Genomic DNA, 20,589 nt, shown 5'->3' with positions numbered 1-20,589 from the left:
TACTCCTACTCCTACTCCTACAGTGAAGAGATTTGTGTCTGTAGATCCTGAGAAGACCAAGGCTAAAGACGCCACCACTAGGCCATGACTAACCCTTGTGCACAGTATTTCAAACGCTTTTGTGTAAAAACAGATTCCTAATGGGCAGCTCTAGGCAAGTCCCCGGCCTGCGTGGAAGTACTTTAGATCACTCTTCCAACAAACATAATATGATCAGAACAGGGAGGCTTCACTACCCGGATCAGTGTTTTGAATTATTTCTGAAGCTTTGTCATTTAAACACTTGATTTTCATTGCTCATCTCATAGGAATCTATGGTGATAATCATTTGCACCGTGGGCCACCTTTACTTTCCAGGTCAGTTTTAGGGAAACAAATCACCACACAGCCCACAACAGTAGAACCATAGCGAAAGCATCAAAACTATCTTACAATACTCAATTTTCAATACTGGTTAAGTCAATACTAGTCAAGGCTGACAATTAAAACTTCATTAAATCTTCCTGGACATTTCCATTTGGCAGAAAACCTCATGGGAAGCATTTTAAGACAACAGACAAAGCAAACAGGGAAAGCATTCCAGTTTCTTCACAAAGTTTTTTCTGCATAAATGTACAAACATACATCTAAAAAGGAAACACTGCACCTTCTGTAGCCACAGAGGACCTTGCTTTACTGATTTTCTGTGTCAACTTTCATGAAAGTGTGCATTTATCATTACAAAATTTTTAGCAAAGTATATTTCCCACGTATACTAAAACAACTTTTTGCAAATTCCATGTGACTTCACAAAACAAACCAAAAGTGAGCTGACTAAACATACCTAGTATTTGCCAGCTTAATGATAGCTTTGGACAGCAACATTGGCCAGAGTTCAATTTGACAGGTTGTAGCTGGTAGTAACAAATTATCCTCTTCATTGAAAGGCATAGTGTCATCCACAATGATCTTTCTCCAGCATCCCTATGATGGGGGTGGAGAGGTGGAAGAAAGAAAACACTGAGTTTGTGGGCTGAAAACAGAATAGGTATATAAGAGAACTTTTAACATTTTCCTAAGAACCCAATTCTAAGCTAATTTGATTTACATTACAGATAGCTTTAAAAGAAGTTCTCATATCATATCTGTCTTCATAGTTGTATTAGTGCTATATTTATTACAGAGATTAATCTAATTGCAGCTATTTCCAAATGTATTTCCTCTCATATATGTAGTCCTCATGTGCATGCATTCATTGCTGTTTCTTCAGCTGCCATGACAGATGACCGAGAAACAGTAATGACTAAAAAAAGGCTTAACTAAGATATCGGTTTTGCAAATGCCTCTTTAATATCTTAGTCCGGAAAATACTTGTGATACAAGCAACCCCCTTGCTTCCCAAGACCTACCTGGGGATGATGGTTGCAGTGGCTAGTGTCCTGGAAAGCATTAAGATTTTATCTTATAAAACACTACAGGAAACAACACAAAAGGACTGAATGTAACAAATATCCATATTTCCCAGATAAGAAACAAACTGTGTTCAGTTTTGGGCCCCTCACTACAAGAAAGACATTGAGATTCTGGAGTGAGTCCAGAGAAGGGCAACAAAGCTGTTGAGGGGTCTGGAGAAGAAGTCTTACAAGGAGAGGTTGAGGGAGCTGGGGTTGTTCAACCTGCAGAAAAGGAGGCTGAGGGGAGACCTTATTGCTCTCTACAACTGCCTGAAAGGAGGGTGCAAAGAGGTGGGGGTCAGTCTCTTCTCACAAGTGACAGGACAAGAGGCAATGGCCTCAAGTTATGCCAGGGGAGGTTTAGATTGGATATCAGGGAAAGGGGATAACTTCACTGAAAGGGTTATCAAACATTGGAACAGGCTGCCCAGTGAAGTGGTGGAATTGCTACCCCTGGAGGTATTTAAAGACGGGTAGACATGGTGCTGAGGGGCATGGTTTAGTGTTTTGGTGGTGGTTTGGCAGTGTTAAATTGGTTGGACTCGATGATCTTAAAGGTCCCTGTCAACCTAGACAGTCTATGATTCTATGATTCTAAGTAAGACAAGATACTAATGTCTCCAATACCAGATATTTCATTAGTAAACTGAGCTAGTATCCCACAAAATAATCTTGCCTACCATTCTCCAAAAAAGTCTCTGTGCGAGTTATTAAGACAAAATGAGAGGCAAAGGAATTAGTGGGCCAATAGCAAGTACTTAGAATGACCAGATCACTAAAATTTTCACCATACTTTATCAGAGAGGGCAACATTACTGCTCTATGCTTGTAACTAAACTGTAACTTCAAACTGAAATGCCCATCAACTAACTCTACATGAGTTCTATAGGTTTCAGAAGAAAAGAAATTTAGGCCATATGGAAGAGAGACCCAAAAAGCATAAAATAGGTGAAGAGATTTGAGGATAAAAACTATTTGCTGACCCCCAAAACTAAATTTTTAAGATTTGCCAAGTTTGAAAAGGACCTAGTAAGTGAAATGATCACATCTTTCAGACTGCTGAAGCGTAATAGAGCGAGCAGTACAAGTTGGAAAGTAAAGGAAACGATTGAGAAGATACTTGGTTTTCTACAGCTCAGGACATTTTTTTTTTTAATTCAGAGTATTCTGTGCATGTAATTCTTAAGACAATAGTATTTTTTGCACATGTAGCACCATTAAAAAAATTTTGTCCTCCTCACCAATTGCTTGTCTTTTGTACTTAATAAATAATAGAATCCATATTGCAATTATTTTGCATCAGTGATAACCTTTTCATAGCGTTTCACTATTAACTCTAAAACCAATTATGCTGGTTTAAGGAGATAAGACACCAAGAGAAAGAAAGAAAAATATGTGGGGCAGGAGGGTTATGGATAGAAAAAGAAATCTATAGGTGAGAAAATGTGGAAAAAAAAGAAACAAATTCAATAAACCTAAAGAATGCAAAGCAAAAGCAGGATGTGGGGTAGAACTGAAAGAATATTGTGCCAATTATGTGAAAAATTATTATCCACAGATTTGATGTGGTGGACAACAATACCCTCAGGACTCAATACAGCATTTTACTGAAACCAGTTCATTATTCTTCCACTGTGCTTTCTTTTCCTTTTCATTTAATCTTCCACTTTCCTCTGTGAAATCTGTTTCTCCTCTATCTCTACTGATATTTGTCTTTTCTCATTTGCACATTTGCTTTAATCTCACACCGTTTGACCTTCTTTTTTCCCCCTGTTTTTCTTTCTGTGAAATACAGCTGTACAACCAGAGGAAAATAAATGAAATAAACCCAAAGGCCCAAAACAAAACAAAAACAAAAGTGACAAAGAAACTAAAACACCCTGATAACTCTCTTAACTGCTTTAAAGTGCAGTCTTTTTATCACGTGAATACACAACCTCTGCAACACTAAATTCACACACAGAATAATGTCCTCTGCTGAGGAACCTGGGCAACATCATTTTTGCCTTCTCAAACTCATGCAACTCGTATTCCCTATGTGAATATAAGCTATTCTGTATATGGAGGCAGTAGTAAGGGATGAGGAAAGTACAGGATTGTAAATCAGCTATGTGCTTCCCCTTACAGAAAAGTTAAGAGATTCTTCCAGTTTTAACTGCTTTCCTATTTCTTCCTCAGTGCTGGCTAGCTAACAAGTATCAATAGCAATCTGCATGAAACTTCCTTTTAAAATATTGTATTTGATCTATACTGTATTAAAACTGTAAATTCTTCTTAATACAAATACATGGTGTAGGATTATTTTAAAATACAATTAATATGCTCAGGGTTTTATTCCCTCTCAAGAGACACGTATAAAACTGCAACGTGCATAAGTGCAGCCATTCAAAAGCTCTCCCCAGCTTTCTCTGCATTTATGTTCATTCCAAAAGATGGACAGATTTATAAACAATTTACCAGGGTAATGGATAAGTAAAATAAATTCCTCCTTACTTTTATTCACAGGAAGTTTTTTGTACTATAACCATTGAAGTAATGGTTTGCAGTGTAGAAATAGAATATGAGCAATTTTCCAAGGGTCATGGAAGTGTTTGAGTAATTATTTTCTATTTGTAACTGTAGAGACTGCTGAGGTGTTTCTAAGTGACGTGCTCCATGCAACTGTGAGGCTCTCTCCACTCCTCCAATATGAAGCTTGGCCAGCTTATCCATCTGAGGCCCTGACCTGCTGCTGTGCCTCTCCAGGAGCACCATCTGCTGCAGATGTGATGCAAGTTCCTTCACTTTGAAGTTTCAAAAAACATTGTGAGATGGGAAGTTTGTGCCCTCTCCTTCTGTAGAGCGACACTAATTATCTCAAATAATGGTAAACTGGAGACTTGCCAGGAAGACCATTAGGAAAACAAACTCTCATCACTCTTCACCAAAATTACATATATATATTCTCTTCTTCTCCTCAGGTATATTTTTCTGTCTTGTATTGTTATGCATTTAAGAGTGTTGTCCTTGAGTATTGTGACCTGGACTGTTACATTCCATCTTCCAAATCCTTCCATTAACTACATCAGTGCTTTTCACAAACACAGCCCTCACAAAACCTCTTTCTCCCCAAATAGAAGAGTTTCATTGTTACACTTTTTGTTCTTTCTTTTGACTGTCTCCTATTGGCTGAGAACATTTTCTCAAGAGACCTCTTTTTTTTTCTTTTTTTTTTTTTTTACCATGGATCAAAAACAAAATGAAAAAAAAACCCTCCACCTCCAGTTTGTTCTTTCCTGATTTGCCTCTTCTCCTCTTGCATTTCCTTCAGTCTTTGGTGGTTCCATTTTACTGCATGAGGGTTTTTTCCATGCATATACATTAACAACATATTGTCCCAGAAAGCAAAATGAGCAATTTATTTTTAATGAGCAATTTATTTTTAATTACTTCATCACATTTTAAGGATATTAAGTTATGCTGAATATACCATTTCCCTCAAAAATTCTTTTAATGTTTAATTGTCTTTTCTTCTAATTAATTATACCATATTTTGGATTGAATTTATCTAAAGGCAAATTCTAGCTATTGGACCTTTTCGTATTTCACTAAGAAGTTCTCCACTAGGATTATCTTGTTTTCCATTTGTAATTAAACTATATGCAATACCTTTGTAACCTCTATTAAGTGGGAAGAGATACAAGTTAAACACATGCCAGTGTAAAGTCTAAATGGTGCTGAAACTTTGGAAAAGAATCCAGATGTCACCCTTTGGTTTTTGGTCCCATGACATACATTTTTGGAGAGCAGTCAAAGTTGAAGCAAAGTACTCACCATCCAATAAAGTTTCACTACGTATTTTCCATAGCTATTGTATAGTGGCATATGTCCCCTGGTAGCTTTACATAAGGCATAAATGTGTTCCCATGGTTTCCAAAAAAGTGTGGATGTTCCATTAGTTAAGGCCTTTTCATTATGTAACCTCCAGACTGCATAAATTTCAGTTATAATCCATCTCATGAGCTGACAACAGAGAAAAATAGAAAAAAGAAATTTTTCAACTTACATCTTTTAGAAAAATGAAATCAAGTTATATTATAATGATCAAATAATAAACAAAGATCCTGTTTTAAATGGAGAAGTGACATAAAAGTATAGCTATGATTCCATGAAAAAATTTCACTGGTACAACTTTTCTTATAATCACCGTACTATCTATCTACAATAACACAAAACTTCACAAAACTAAGTAAAGGCACAATATAAAATATGTTGTTCATCACTTACCAAAGAAAAATAAAGGCATATGTTTTCAAAATAAATTATGTTACAGGACTTGTGACTGTCTTGTTTAATGGTTATTACAAGATATAGCTGCTAAAAATTGGTATCGGCTTTAATACTTGTTATTTGTACTCGGTAAAAAAACAATCCTAAATCATTAAAATTATTTAATAAATTTTAACATTTAAAATAGAAGCTTTAACTCATCATGTTTTAGTGCATGTGTTTTTCTAAAATGCAGATTTCTGATGTATGCTATAGTTTCACAAGTGTTGCCAGACTTGTTATATAAACCAGAATAAGCTTTTACTACAAGAAACTTGCCCTAAAATTTATTAGCAAAATTTACATCATACGTTTCCTGGTGGCTTATTCCTATACAATTTCTCTGGTGCTGGATTTCAAATTCGCATTGAATGAAATAGAAATTAGTATATTCAATAGAATAGAAAGTATTACATTCAGTAAGGCACTCAGATGTCTTGGTTCTATCAGCTTTATATTTTCACATGATCTTTGAAAATCCAGTAAACATTTATTCAACTCTGGAGAGAAGGAAAAGATTGGCTGGGTGACAGAGATCTGCACATACATGCAGGCACACTAAAAACATGACTTCAGGAAAGCTTGAATGAAAAATATAAATCCTTTTTAATATAGCTTTTATTTGCTCTTCTCTTTAGAGACTATTATCCATAAATAATCTTCATAGTTGATAGACTGTATATATAAAAAAAAAAAAATCATGTTTGGAAAATCTCTTACCATCATCGATTTAATTTTTCAAATTCTAAAAAATGTAAACGCTATTTACACAAACCTAGATGATTTCTTGCCATTTTATTTCTTGCCATTTTATTCCCACCATTCTGTTTTCATGTAAAAAGTTTTTATAAAGGGACATTAGTGTATTTCTACCTACCTCACTACAAAATATATGCTCGTTTTCTGAAAAAAGGTCAAATGAAGTTTCATTTTTGACAACCACAGGAATCTAGGAGAAAGTAAATTAGTTAAGTCTATAGCTAAATTATCTGGAAAAAATTAAATGAACACTAATGTTTAACGGTAGTGACATACAAATGTTAGACATTTGGCAAACATTCGTTAGACATTTGCAAACTAAAGACTGCCAGTTTGCAAAGCTTGTAGCTGCTTTAGTATTTCTTAATAAAAATGTCTTAACATGTAGAAATTCATCATTTTTTAAAAAATCATTGTTTTTACCAGGAGATTTTAAAGAGTACCACATGAAATAATTACAAGTAAATTGAGATTCCATCAATTTATTCATAATATTTACAATTCTGCATTCAAATCATGATCATAACACTGTCTCATTCTTTGAGATTCCTTGCGCCCCCACTAAGATTCAAAGGGATTTGTTTACTTATGGTCAGTTAGATAGTGTCATGGTCGGTATGAACACTGACTTTATCAAACTTTTGACTGTATTATGGTAAGCAGTTTAAAAATAACATAATAGGACTGTAGTTTATTGAATTAAACATATCTGTGGCTCTCCTCACTTATTGGTGATCATTGTTCGATTCTTTGCCTACCACACTAAATAGGCTTGTTTAGGCTTTCTTTTATAGTTACTAATAGATTAGGTAGCAAGACATTTTCATCTTAACAGCCTTTCATCACTTGACATTTATAGAAGTTTTTAGCAACTTACAAACTTTCTAGTAATCATAGCTTCTTGATTCAAAATACACTGGACCAAAACAAGCATCAAAGTTTTAATCAGGTCTTAAAGAAAACAAATCTTTTCTTCATAGTGTTCTAAAGATAGATTTTAAAAGCTGTTTTTAATAGAGATACATGTTTCCATGGCTTTCTGGGCTGCCAGCTCTCTTGCCCTCATCTTTCAGACACCTCTATTCGGTTTATGCATTTTGGCAGCATTTCTCATCCAATCTTTTGGTCTTGTCAGTTACTCCCCTGACCTCCCCCTCTCCTTCCTCCATTAAAAATTAAACTTGGACCTGTTTAGTGTCTAGTTAATAAAAAATGGAACTGACAAGCTGATGAAAAGAAAACTGACAAGCCTGAAAAAGTTAGAAGGGTGGTCAAAGTGTTTTAAAACTTCAGCATTTCATCTGAAGCAAAAATGCTTAAAAATTTAAAATTTAGATTAGCAACAGCACTGGAGAACACTAACTTTTGAAATGGTAGGCTGTTTATTTTCTTTGCAATTAATTTTAAAAATAAACTGAATAAGAGCTTTGCTTAATTTTCAAATGTTATGGTTACCTTCCAGACAAGTACTGTCAAAGATGTAGACACGTTCTGTATGCAGACTGGAGAAATACAATAGTTGAAGTGAGAAAAAGTACTAAATTTCTGGTGAAGCTAACTCATGGTTTCAGGATATTTTTTTCAGATACCTGCTCAAGGGAAGCCTTAGTTGGAACAAACAGAACTTGTTTCACCATGACACTGATTTTTAAGTGAGAACACAAGAACACAAAGAAAAACAGGAAGGCATCTCTCTGTCCAGGTGTCTTCTAAATGAATGTGGAATCAAAAAGCAGAGCAGACTTGGGAGGATAATTACTGTGTTTTGCACCAGGAGGTGCTGGTCCATGATGATCCCTGTAAGAAAGGCACTCAGACTCCTAAAATGCTATTATTGGAGCTAACTATGAAGAACAGGGTTAGTATAGATAACCTTATGTCCTGTTAGACACTGGAAACCCCAAGTTGTGCAGCATCAAACAGGTTTCTGATGCATGTGCACCATTTTGTGCAGAACCCATACGTAGAAAGGGTTACACCATTTTGCTATTATGGAGCTATGATAGGATTTGAGCTATTACAGGATTTTCTTACAAGAAAACAACTTGCCATTCGTATCATTTCTACTGTAAACCGGAAAGGATGTTCACATATATTCCTGACACACTTAGATAAAGAAAAGAAGAAGAAGGTGGTGTAACCACTTCCTGCAGACTTCTCCCTTACAATACGTTGGCTAAGCTTATCCTGTGGCCAGGGATCGTGCCCTGACCCACACGAGCCTGAAGGACTCGGAAGCCGTGTGCAGCGCGGGATAGCTGCTGTATGCATCATTGACTCCCCGGTGCACAACGGTCGCCCGGACAAGATAACTCTGCGTGGTCAAGGGGGTTTTATCTGTTGAACTAATTTTGCTCTCCTTGTGACATAGCTAGGCAAGTAGCATTTTTTCATTATGACCTTGCTTGTTTCTTACCTTATGTGTTAAAAACTCATGTGGACGTTTCCATGAATGTACTTTTAAGGATGCTGGCAATTCTATTTTCCCTTCAGGATCCTCAAAGACATGCTACATAAAATATGCATGAACAAAAATGGAACATTTTTTATTAATTACAGTATCGTATCTTCCACAAGATTGAAAATAATTTATTCTTCACACGATAAATCGCTTAAGGGGAAAAATAGCATAAAAGGGAACTAATAGTATCTATAACTCTGAACTAAGAGAGTGCAAAGTCCAAACTGAAGATTCAGCACAAAAGCCACTTATACTGTTCAGAGAAGGTTATGTGTCCTGCACTGTCTAAATATGTTTATGTGAAATGTTTCCTTTCTTTTCCACCATTCAGAAAAACCTCCCAGAAAACTGTTTAAGCTTTTAATTCAGGCACTCTTCTACCAAGCTGTTTCTAAGTACTTTTTCTAACTCACTTATTTCTAAAGGTTTTTAAGTTGAAGAATGAAAGTAAATATCTAAAGCGATATTTAGACACAAACAAAGCAGGTTCCATGCATTTAACACTATAGAAACCAAAGAGAAGTATAATTATTCAGCGTCATGAATTAGAGATTCTCAGACAGAGAGTCTCAGGTAATTTTCAAACTTCCATTTCCAAAATGATACTTATTCTTCATGTGAACAGAAGGTGTCAGGATGTATGATATCTATTTACTTAATAGCAAAATGTAGGATGTGGAGATACCTCTGAGAGCTCATTCTGAATGAGAAACTAATCGGTTACATGGTAACCAATTTCTTCTATTTGTGCCTGGAATTTTTGCTTCTGTTTGTGCCTGGAATTTTAAATAGCTTTTAGGCGTATTATACATTTCTATGTGTTTCACAGGACACTACTTATCTTCTACAGACTAACCAAGAGAAGGAGTTTCTGGGAAGGAAAAACTACAATGCTTTAGGTACTTACTGATTAAAGGAAGGCAAAAGAAAATCTATTACAAAAGCATAAAAAACAAATCCAAACCAAAACCAACAACCCCGAAACAGTGTTTTCCCCACATTTTTTTCTTACTTATTTCATTGTGTAAGTTCTTTCAACATACCAATCTGCAGCAAGCTATTTAAAGTACCTGAAGGAAGCCCCATAAGTTTGGGGGGGAAAAAAAACCTTTTGGGAATAGAATCATAGAATTGCTGAGGTTGGAAGGGACCTTTAAGATCATCAAGTCCAACCTTTAACCTACCCTGACAAGAGCCACTTCTAAACCATGTCCCTAAGTGCCCCATCTACCCTTTTTTTAAACACCTCCAGGGATGGTGAATCCACCACCTCCCTGGGCAGCCTATTCCAATGTTTAATAACCCTAGAATACATATTCTTCTGAAAGATTAAAAGAAGCCTCGTAGGCTGGACTGTACAGAACTGTATTAGCAGAGCTTATATTCCGCTTTCAGAGACATCCAACCCTCACTACATGATGTGACATGGAAGTTTAGCACTTAAGCACTAGATAAATCAGAAAAAGGAGGCAGGTGAGAATGACATATGCTATGCAAAGAAACACCAGAAAAAACGGAGGCATACACCTTTCTTTAGCTTACAAGTGCTTTCATGGTTTCCACATCCCCAGTTTTAATTATGTTATGAAACAGATTTTGGGGCTGCATTTTTTTTAACCGTTAATGTGTGCACATTAATGCACACACATATGTTAAAATTTTAAGAAGCAACAAATAAACAAGACACAATATTTTTTAGTTTATTAATTTAGTTTAGTAGGGAACTACTTAAACTTATTGAAAATATATGATTTAAATTAGTGTATTTATCAGTAATAAACTATTTTGAAGTTGTGACAAACACTCTACTAAACACAGGTATAAAAAAAGAAGTGGAAATAATATATATATATGTGTGTGTCACACAACTTACTGAGATGGGACTTTTTCCAGTTTTTTCTTTCTCTTTTGCAGCTTTTCCAGCATCCCATTTTTCTGCATTGATATCTGCTTCATTCCATTCTGGCCAAATAGGAAATCTCCACTTCTCATTGGAAGCACCTACATGGGAAGACGTAGTTGCCCTGGGAAACAAACAGAGGCAGGAATAAAAATGAGCAGTATATTAGGCAGGGACAGTAGGAAGATTTTTATGTCATAAAATATTATTTTTCTAATGTAAGGTAATAAAAATTTTAGTGTTAGTAAATACAATAACATTTTGGCACTAAGATAAGCAAGCCTATAGAAGTGCTAGATGGCATTATTAGGTATAAACCAACAAAATATTTAAATGCATTTACATGAGGAAACCTGATGAAGTAAATGGGACATCTGAAGGACAAAATCAGAATCTGAGGCCACAGTTTCCTCCCTCTTCCTTTTCCCCTGCTTCAAACTGCATGGTTCTCCTTCCTCTCCTGTGTTAGTCCTAGCATTCACAACCCAATTCAAATCACCCACCTGAAGGCTTTCAATTTCTTTTTATTTTATTTTTTTCCCTGACTTATTTTCTTTAACCAACCAAAAGGGGGTTGTCATGGATAAAAGACATACTGGGGAAACGGATTCCCACTTCTAGGCACTGGTGAGCTGCTTGACCAGCCAGTTCCACATCCAGTTAGTTTCACTCTCACGACCTCTTGTGCTACCAGCACTCTCACAACCCGCTTCTTGGGATTCACAACTTTGGTAAAAAGTTTGCTGAGACTGCAGGGATTTTCACAAGACTAATGCACAATGTGTGCACAGGTATCAACTAGCATTAGTAATACCTGTTCACATCATTTTTCCAGTGCACACAAAGGGCTGAAAAAATGAATTAGTTAGAATGAAAACACAGCATCTCCTTCTCCCTTAACTACCAAACCTGGAAGCAGACAAATTCTGTGCAGGTCACATCTTAATTATATTCTCCCAAACCCACTGGCAAGAAACCGTAGATGTTGTCCACTCAAAAGAACAAAGGGAAGAAGCCGCAGGGACCTGAGAAGCAAGCTGGCACTAAAAACTGAGCAAAAGTGTTTAAAAAAATTTTATTCCAGAAAAAACATGTGGGCTTCAACTAGTTGGAAAAAAAGACTAAGGTCAGAATTTCCTCTTTGATACTCAGCAGTGTCCTACAGCAGAAATACAGTATTAGACAGCTAATTTTTTACTACTGGAGCCTTAACAATATACTTACATGATACTTCTATTTCATTACATACATCAGCTATAAAAAGCTAAGTATATTGTAATTTTCTCTTTCCTTATACCACACACTTTGTTTTTTTTAAACAAGAAACAGCAGAATTCCTACGAATATGTCCACAAGATCAGGAAGATAACAGGGTTTTGGGCTACAGCTGGAGAGTTATTTTTACAAACTAGTACCAAGAAATATTTATTTTAAAAATAAAAGCTTGATTTCTTTAGAAACTGACATCTTCAGGAGATTTGAAAACAGGTTTTTGAAGACAGTTTTTTTTTAACTCCTGGCCATATATTGCATATCTTATCATGTGCATATTTATACTGATATATCAATCATCAGTGATATCATATAAGACCATACTCACATTTTAAATTTCAGAATTATAGCTTTCTCTTGAGATTTTGGTGACTCCACAGAAAAAAAAAAAATAAACCATGATTATGATTTACAGAATCACTCGTATTGCATAAAGCATTTGACATTTCAGATAAAATGGTCACAGTGTCATAATTCACATATGCTCTTTTTTAGTTGTTGTACACAATATTCATTCATCGCTCCTATATAGGTGCAAAATTAATTATGACTACATTCTAAAGACAAAAAAACCGACTACACAAATGAGTAGTCTGGCTAGGGGAAAAGGGTGTGTAGCCAGTGACACTGAAAATACGATTAAGCCCTGTCTCCCAGAAGGTGGAAGAAGGGGCAAGTCACCTGGAACAGAGACAATGCTCAAGTGTAGTGCAATGAAATTACAGAAGCAAAAGCTCAGCTGGAGTCAAAATAATCAAAGGACATTAAGGGCAAGGAAAAAAGCTTCTATAAGTAAGGAAAGTGCATGTCCACTACTTAATGTGGCAGGGAACCTAGTAACAAAGGATATAAGGAAGGCCAAGACACTCAATGCCTTTTTGTGTCTTGGATTTTGTTGGCAAATTTGGCTCTCAGGCCTCCCGGTCCATGAGTCTATTAACAGAGTTTGTGGCAGTGAAGCATTATCTATAGTAGAGGGAGGCAGCTAGGAGGCACTTAAACCAACTGGACGCACACAGATCCATGGGACTAGTTGGGATGTGAGCAAAGGTACTGAGGGAGCTGAGTGGGGTCACTCCAAGGCTCCTGTAATCATATTCAAAAGACTATGGCAATTGGGCAAGTTTTCTGATGATTGGAAAAAGGCAAACAACACACTCATCTTAAAAAATGGTAAGAAGGAGGATCTGGGGAACTACAGTGCCTGAAGATACTTTAAACTCAAATGCACAAGGACCTAAGCAACCTGATTAAGCTGGCCCTGCTTTGAGCAGGGAGTTAGACTATATTGCTTCCAGAGGCACCTTTCAATCAATATTTTTCTGTGATTTCATAATACATAATTGTTAGTGATAATAAGGACAAAGACATGGGTAAAAATGAAGACTTCCTACTGTCTAGACAATAACCACATTTATCCATGCTACCAGTAACTCTTATTGGAAGACAGCTGTGAAAATTCAATACCATCTGTGCCTTCTGCTGTGCAAATAAAAAATATAGCTTCTACCACTCTAACTGGAAGATATATTCTCTGGAGTGATACCTTGCTTTGCTTTTCCATCTTTGTCATCTCAGTCATCTGTAAATGGCCTCCAGCCTCTATTATGTTTGGTCTTTCATTAATGGTATCATTTTTTTCTCCAGCATTTTCTTGACGACTCAAATGATGCTTCATTCTATATTCAATAACAGTTAACAAACAATTGAAAACCATGAAGTGTTTACCAGTTTTTTTGGATTACTAGGAATGTCTGTATCACTTCCAGTTGTTTCAAAGAATCTGCTGTATCTTCATTAACTGCTTGCATGAAGAACAATGAAAACTAGAATGCTAGCTGTACCGACAGCTGCAACACTTGTGATATTTTGAAACTCTGCCTCTGTCAACATGGATTTAAATACAACTCCTGGCAGCTTCTTACATACCCTTATAAGCAAAAAATGACAAGTTAAAATTCTTACTTTTTCTACTTTTTTTCTTATTTCAGGCAAAATATGAATGACTTATGTAGCAATTTTAAATATTCAAGGACTACTAATTTTTCGTACCTTTTTTTTCTCTCAGTCTGCATTTGCCCTTTTAAACATTTATAAAGAAGCATGGAAGTTTCACTCAGTATTAATGATAATAATAATAATAATGATAAAGATCATCTGAAGCCATTCCCAAAGACAATTACATAATAATTACAGTAATTGCTATAAGATTTCTGACTGCTTTGGGACAACAATGGAACAATAAAAAAGCATTTTTTCAAAAAACAGCAATGAGATATGGAAAGACTTGCCTAGCTTACTATCACACCAAGACAGAAAATCACTTTCCAATACACTTTGACATAATAGAATACACTCAACACTAACAATGTGGAAGACATGGAAATGGTGTTATCTATGACTGAGATGTCTAACCTAAGTTGGGGAAGCCCAATGCTCCTGCTTCTCAAAAAGGATGATTCAGTAAGATTTTGGAAAAATCATAAAGAAGTGCAATTTAATTGGACTCCAAATATAAACAAATTAGTGAAAAAAGACAGCTGAATTTATTAAAATACTGTATGGGAGTAAGGCTACTATTAAGAAATTCCTTTATTACAAGAATTGAATAATGTAATTCTCTGAAACAAACTAACAGACACAAGGACAATGCAAAGCATTACTGGTATTTTATGCTCAAGCTGGATGGCTTCATTGTGCAACACAATTTTAAACACCAACTTACTGGCAGACTTCTAAACCCTAAAGGAGAAAAAGGAAGAATAAATTGCCAAATGAGGGAGACACTATAGAATTGGCACTAATTCACCCTTGACCCTCTAAGCAGCTTCTCCAAGAATACTCGAAAATTTATAAAGTGCCAACAGGGGAAATAGGGAATGGCAGGACAGACAGACACAACAGGGGAAAAAAATGCAGATGAATTGCAACCTAAGTTGAACATAGGCATTTAGTCTGTAGATACATACATTTTAGCTGTTCACCCATTCTGTACGCAAGGTCTTGTCAACATGGTCAACGGAGACTAGGGAGCAAATATTTTCTTTGTAAAGCAGATAAATCTACCCGTAAATGATCTATAACCATTCCTCACAGCAGGAACCCAGCAACACTGAAGGGAGTCTTCTCAAAAGAATTACAGAAGTATTGGTATTTAGTTTCAGAACAGCACGGCTACTGCACCTTTCCCGGTACTCGTGTCATTCTGGATGACCAGGCAATAATAATTTTGTCACACAAGAAAATAACTGATGCACTATTCTTTCTATTTCATTCTTTCCTCCAGATGAAGATTTAATACTCTCTTTCCTAGCTCTCCCTTGCAAAAGTTAGATGCACCTTTAATCTCGCTTAGCATTTTGATGCTGTCACTTTCCTTAACAATAAAACAAAACAAAACCCAAAGAAAGAAAAGAAAAATAATTAGCTTTTCACTTTTGCTTAGATGAGCAGATCTGAGGATGGAAATGAGATATCTTCTCACAGTAATCTTGATTGGGAGTATTTGAAACAGATAAAATTGTTTAATAGTTCAATAATAATGCCAGTGCTTCTTCCACAATGACTCTGGGGCTTTATACAGAAATCTGGTTGCAGTCTTGACAGATAAAAGTGCTTCAGCTTCTTCTGTCTCCATGTCTGTATTTTGGAAGCTTGGAAAAAAAATCCCCAGGGATTCCACTATATTGATGACTTCTTCAGAGTTTCTGGTTAGTTATCTGCATAAGGATATACACAATCTTTTTTACTCTTTCTGTGATCCTTGTCATTCCTTACGACACAGGATGCAAAGATGATATTTTTTGCAGATAAATCCTTTTTCTATTTTCATTAAGATTTTCTTTGTTTATTTCTATTAAACCTACTTAACTTTCAAATCTTAAGATCTGCTTTATATTATCATCCTAAGAAATCAATACAGAGGTTTTCATGGACTTAGGACACAGTAGGATCACACTTTGGATCTCTGCCTGAGGACTGAGATGCAAAATTGGAAGCTAAGTTTTGATTGATTTAATGAATTGCTACTCAGCAGCTCAGCTACAGTAATTGTCTGTGCACCTGTTCTAACTTCAACTATTAAGAGTAAAATATGTGCTTGCTTAAAGCACATTTTGGAGGCTCAAAAGACTGAGCATTAGTATCTATAACAGCAACTGTTTAATCAAACCAAGCATTTTATTTGCAGTATGATACATACAGGTGGTGTGGTACAATTAGGCTTTTATATACTAGTCTTTCCACAGACGCAATGAATGTGAGTTTGGTCTTCCTTTGATTCACTTTATTAAGAATTTGTTTACCTCCACAGCAGGACATTTGTTGCTAAGTAACTGCCAACAGGCCATCACTTCATCCCATCTTAGTGTTCCCTCTACGTGTTTTAAATGGACACCAACATTACCCATAGCATGCTTTAAAGATAAAAAAAAATAAATAAACTGTGAATTTGATTATAATAATACCCCAACAGAAGACAAAATCTATTTGATGCTCATCATTTTCACTTGTTCCCTGGAGAGTGCTGCCAATCTTTCATCTTTCATTAGATACTATCTATTCTTTCCATGAAATGTCTGCAACCATTACACTGTAAAGCTTTGTTTCATTCAAACCCCAGAAAACACAGTATTAACAGAAAGGATTCAATAACAGGACATGATATTTAGATAACTAGTATCTGGCAGGTCAGTGAATGAGGCTCAGAGCTGAAACGTTTATCCTTCTTTCCTCCTTCAACTCCTCTGGATGCTCTGAACTCCTCTATATGTACAGAAGTAAGAGCAATCTGAAGGAACAGACAGGAGTGAAGAATCTCACATCTCGTATTCCTCATTGGACACCAATGTTGGGGTCACTGGGAGATTAGAATTATGCGTTCTTTCCACTTACCAGGAAGCAGTAAAGAAAAATGTGTCCCTTCCCTTGGATTGTTTGAACAGTCAGAAGAAACGATTTCTGGCTCCAGTGAAGGAAAAAGAAGGCAGAGAAGAAACAGATGGCTCAACTTCTCCTCCAAATGTGCCCTGTTGGTAAGTTATTTAACTTTTTCCCTAATCTCTTCAGAACTCAAAGACAAAGGGCCCCTTTGAAGACCTTATTCATAGCAGAAAGTTCTTTTGAACTCTAATTGCTGAAATGTTTTTTTAAAAGAAGCATCTGAATATCTTAGAAACCCAGAGCAGAAACCATGGCAACATTCAAGTTCATAAGAATCTGGAAAGGATATGGGATTGTTTGACCAAGTATCAGTAACTTTGTAGCAAAATCATTTGCTGTTTTTCTTCATACCTCAGAAGGGGAACGAACAGAATGAGTCATGATCAGACAATCTAACAAACAACTACGGCAATACAGTCTTCTTTTTATCATTAGTATAGTTAGCAGCAATTGCAAAATAAAACCAAAGTGCATGTGTGTTGCTTACACTAACTTACCATTATTCTTATCTCAGACACTGGAGCCAAAACTTAAAGCACTCTCTGCAGAAGAAAAATACACTAGTCTAAACGCTCAGAGATCTAATGTTTGGGGAGAGACTTAAGCCATGGATGCAGTTCAGGTACAATGAGCAGAACAAATAATTGTAAAGCATCTAGGATGCAATGACAGTTGCTTGCAAAGCCTATGACAACAGGTTTTATTGTCATTTCACTTTCACGTACTACTGGGGTAGGATTTCTTCCCCAAAAAGCACACATTGCTTTATGTGTAGAAGAAAGATCAAACTGTGGAAAACTAAAGTGATGATAGAAAGAAAAGATGAATACCAATGGATTATTCCTTATAGACATATTATTTTTAAAGGAGTCTGTAATTTGGATTGCTACTTTCAAGTGTAATATTCTAATATTCTAATTTCTAAACATAGCTGACATCCTTGTAGGCGTCAGACGAACTACTAATAGACTTCAGTAACTTGCCAAGAATGAGCCTATTTCAAATGCACACACATTTGCTAAGAGAGAATGGTCACTTAGTCTTGCCAGCTAGAAGTCCATGTGGTTTACTTTTATTTGCCTGCATATTAATGGGAGGTGAGATGTTGCTTCTTGATTTGCTTTCCAGGTTATAGAAGCTACCTGCCAATCCCTTGCCCAAATTGTACATGGAGGTGTTTCCTGGACATTATTTCAAAGAAAAATGGATGGAAAATAGGGGCCTAGAAGCATTGTGGTTTTAAACCTTTTTGAGTTTGTTCTCCTTATTTTCAGCCTGATTCCATTTGTTGCCTTATAAATATTGTACGAATTTTGTCATTTATCACTTCAAAATTCCAGCTAAATTTGAGTGTCATTCTTTAATTGGCTTGGTTCTCATCAACATAATTCAGGGTTTTGCTGTTTTGGTCCATTTATAACAACTATACCTTTTTGCTGTATAAAAATTTTAACTGACAAAACACTCAGAAATTGAATATAAAAAACAGAATAGAGTACTAGATTGGTGTAGTGTGTTAGAGAAAAAAATGAAGATGCATTCAAAAATCTGATGACAAATAGAGTGTTAAGGCAACTGAATATTTCATATAGGTCACAATAGATTTGTTTTACCTTGTGTGACTAAATCTTAGCAAAGCTAAAACAAAGATAGATTTTTTCATGTATTTTTGGAAGAACTCATGTGAAATCCAACCTTCATGCTCATAGCAAGCTCATGCGTAGCATTAGAATTTTGAACTCTTTTAACCTCCTATTTTTGCATTCCAGGAACAAGAGTAGTTTTTCTTGCACAAACTATCTTTAGCAAATTGCTCAAAGACAGAAGCAAAGTCAGGTGAAGTTACAGACTTCAGAAATAATAGCGCGGAGACTGCTGGCTTCAATGGCAGTGCAAGTCAAGATTCTGGAGCCTGTGAGAGCAATGCTAGAAAAGCTCAGTTCACCATTTTCAGTGGCAAGAGCCAGATGTGATAAAAATTCTCTGCTCCTGATTCTATGAAGCCAAAGGTCTGCTGTCAAAAAGCTTTTCATATGGATTGGAAAAAAACTACTATTTCACATATTTGAAAAACACTCTTGATAATGGAAGGTATCAGATGGCCTGGAAGTCATTCATTTGCCAGCCTTTCATGTTCTACCACACTGGAGGTCACTTAGACTTTTAAAAGACATCCTTCAAAATTATTCCTTTTTTTAATTTACATTCCTAAGAGTGGAACGCTAAAGATTAATCCCAAGAGATGCCTGCCAATGCAGAAACCTTGTAATATCTATCACTTAAATGAGCACTTTTAATCTATAGAAACACAAACAGTTTACAGAGGAGGGCTTCATATTCAGTTTTACAGGTGGAAATACGATATACCAATACCTAGCTAGAGTCATAGCAACAGCCTGGAAAAAGGATTGCCTTTTCTGGTGATTTTCAGGTGCCAGTCTCAGCCAAGAGAAGTGATCTCTGACTGATTCCTCCAAGGTTGTTGACTCTGAGTTGTGCTCCAGGTGCGATTGTTGTCAGCTAGCCCAAATCCTTTTTGGTTATCTGGTTTCAAAAGGTGGAGATGACAGGCCAAGTGAACAGAGTACAGACTACCATAGGCACCAAGGGGTCCCAGCAGCATCTTGCAGTCTTTCAACAAGTCACAGACTTCAGTGCAAGTAATATCTACATCCAATTTGCAGACCAGATTTCTGTTCTATCAATGTACTGTCCTTCCAGCGAATGACTATGGGTTATACAGATCTCAGTTAATGATAACACTTCAAGATCAGGAGCTGTCTGTGATTATGATAGATCAATTAAGATCTCTGTTCAAGGACAGTCAAGGAAAGCAAATAAAATACTAGGACGCATTAGAAGCACGATGTCCAATACAAGAAATTAGTACAATGCCACTCAGTATAATCAATTTTATGTCCTTTTCATGAAACACTATGTTTGCTTCAGTTGCCCTAACAACATGAAAATAACTTTGCAAATTCAGTGACAGTCAAGTGTAAATGTACAAAATACTAAGTAGTACAGATAAGAGTGTATTATTTACCTATTCTCATGACAAGAGAAAAAAAAAGTCTCTAACATAAACCACATCAAATTTAAAACTGATAAAAGGAAAGTGAAAGGAAATTTGACTCCTCAGCAGATAATTAGCCAGCAGAACTGCGACTCAGGTGAAACTAATGAACTATAGCTTCTGGAACAGTCTATCTCAAGCAGTACATACCTCTGTAACACTCAGGACACAAAAAAAAAAAAACAAAACAAAACAAAACAAAATAAAAGGAATGTGCCACTTGGGGGATCTTAGTTCCGCTACACTGAGCTCTGTGTGAGAAACCACTAACACTACAGTCACAGAGAATCCACTTGTTCTGGTTGTCCTCCATGGCAGGAACCTGAGGATCTCTTTCCAAATCCTTCTTTACTGTACCTGCTTCAAAGAGGGAATCTGAAGTCATGTTTCCCCCTGTAATTGTACAGCACCTTAGAAATTATGGAACCAGCCTGGGTTT

At 36.1% G+C, this 20,589-nt stretch overlaps 1 protein-coding gene across 1 annotated transcript in view; it reads right to left on the bottom strand.

Annotated features, from left to right (window-relative positions):
- ADGB (androglobin) overlaps window positions 1-20,589 on the bottom strand; it is a 117,608-nt gene that overhangs the window by 86,871 nt on the left and 10,148 nt on the right. The window contains exons 2-6 of the mRNA XM_063329255.1: window positions 10,835-10,985; window positions 8,917-9,009; window positions 6,619-6,690; window positions 5,247-5,435; window positions 824-963 (exon numbers count right to left, since the gene is read on the bottom strand). Of these exons, the coding sequence (XP_063185325.1) occupies window positions 824-963; window positions 5,247-5,435; window positions 6,619-6,690; window positions 8,917-9,009; window positions 10,835-10,985 (645 nt within the window). The remainder of the gene's footprint in view (window positions 1-823; window positions 964-5,246; window positions 5,436-6,618; window positions 6,691-8,916; window positions 9,010-10,834; window positions 10,986-20,589) is intronic.

Source organism: Chroicocephalus ridibundus, chromosome 3 (genome assembly GCF_963924245.1).
Source record: "Chroicocephalus ridibundus chromosome 3, bChrRid1.1, whole genome shotgun sequence".
Classification (NCBI taxonomy): domain Eukaryota; kingdom Metazoa; phylum Chordata; class Aves; order Charadriiformes; family Laridae; genus Chroicocephalus; species Chroicocephalus ridibundus.
The sequence above is the reverse complement of the archived record's forward strand: the minus strand, read 5'-3'. Positions and strand labels throughout refer to the sequence as shown.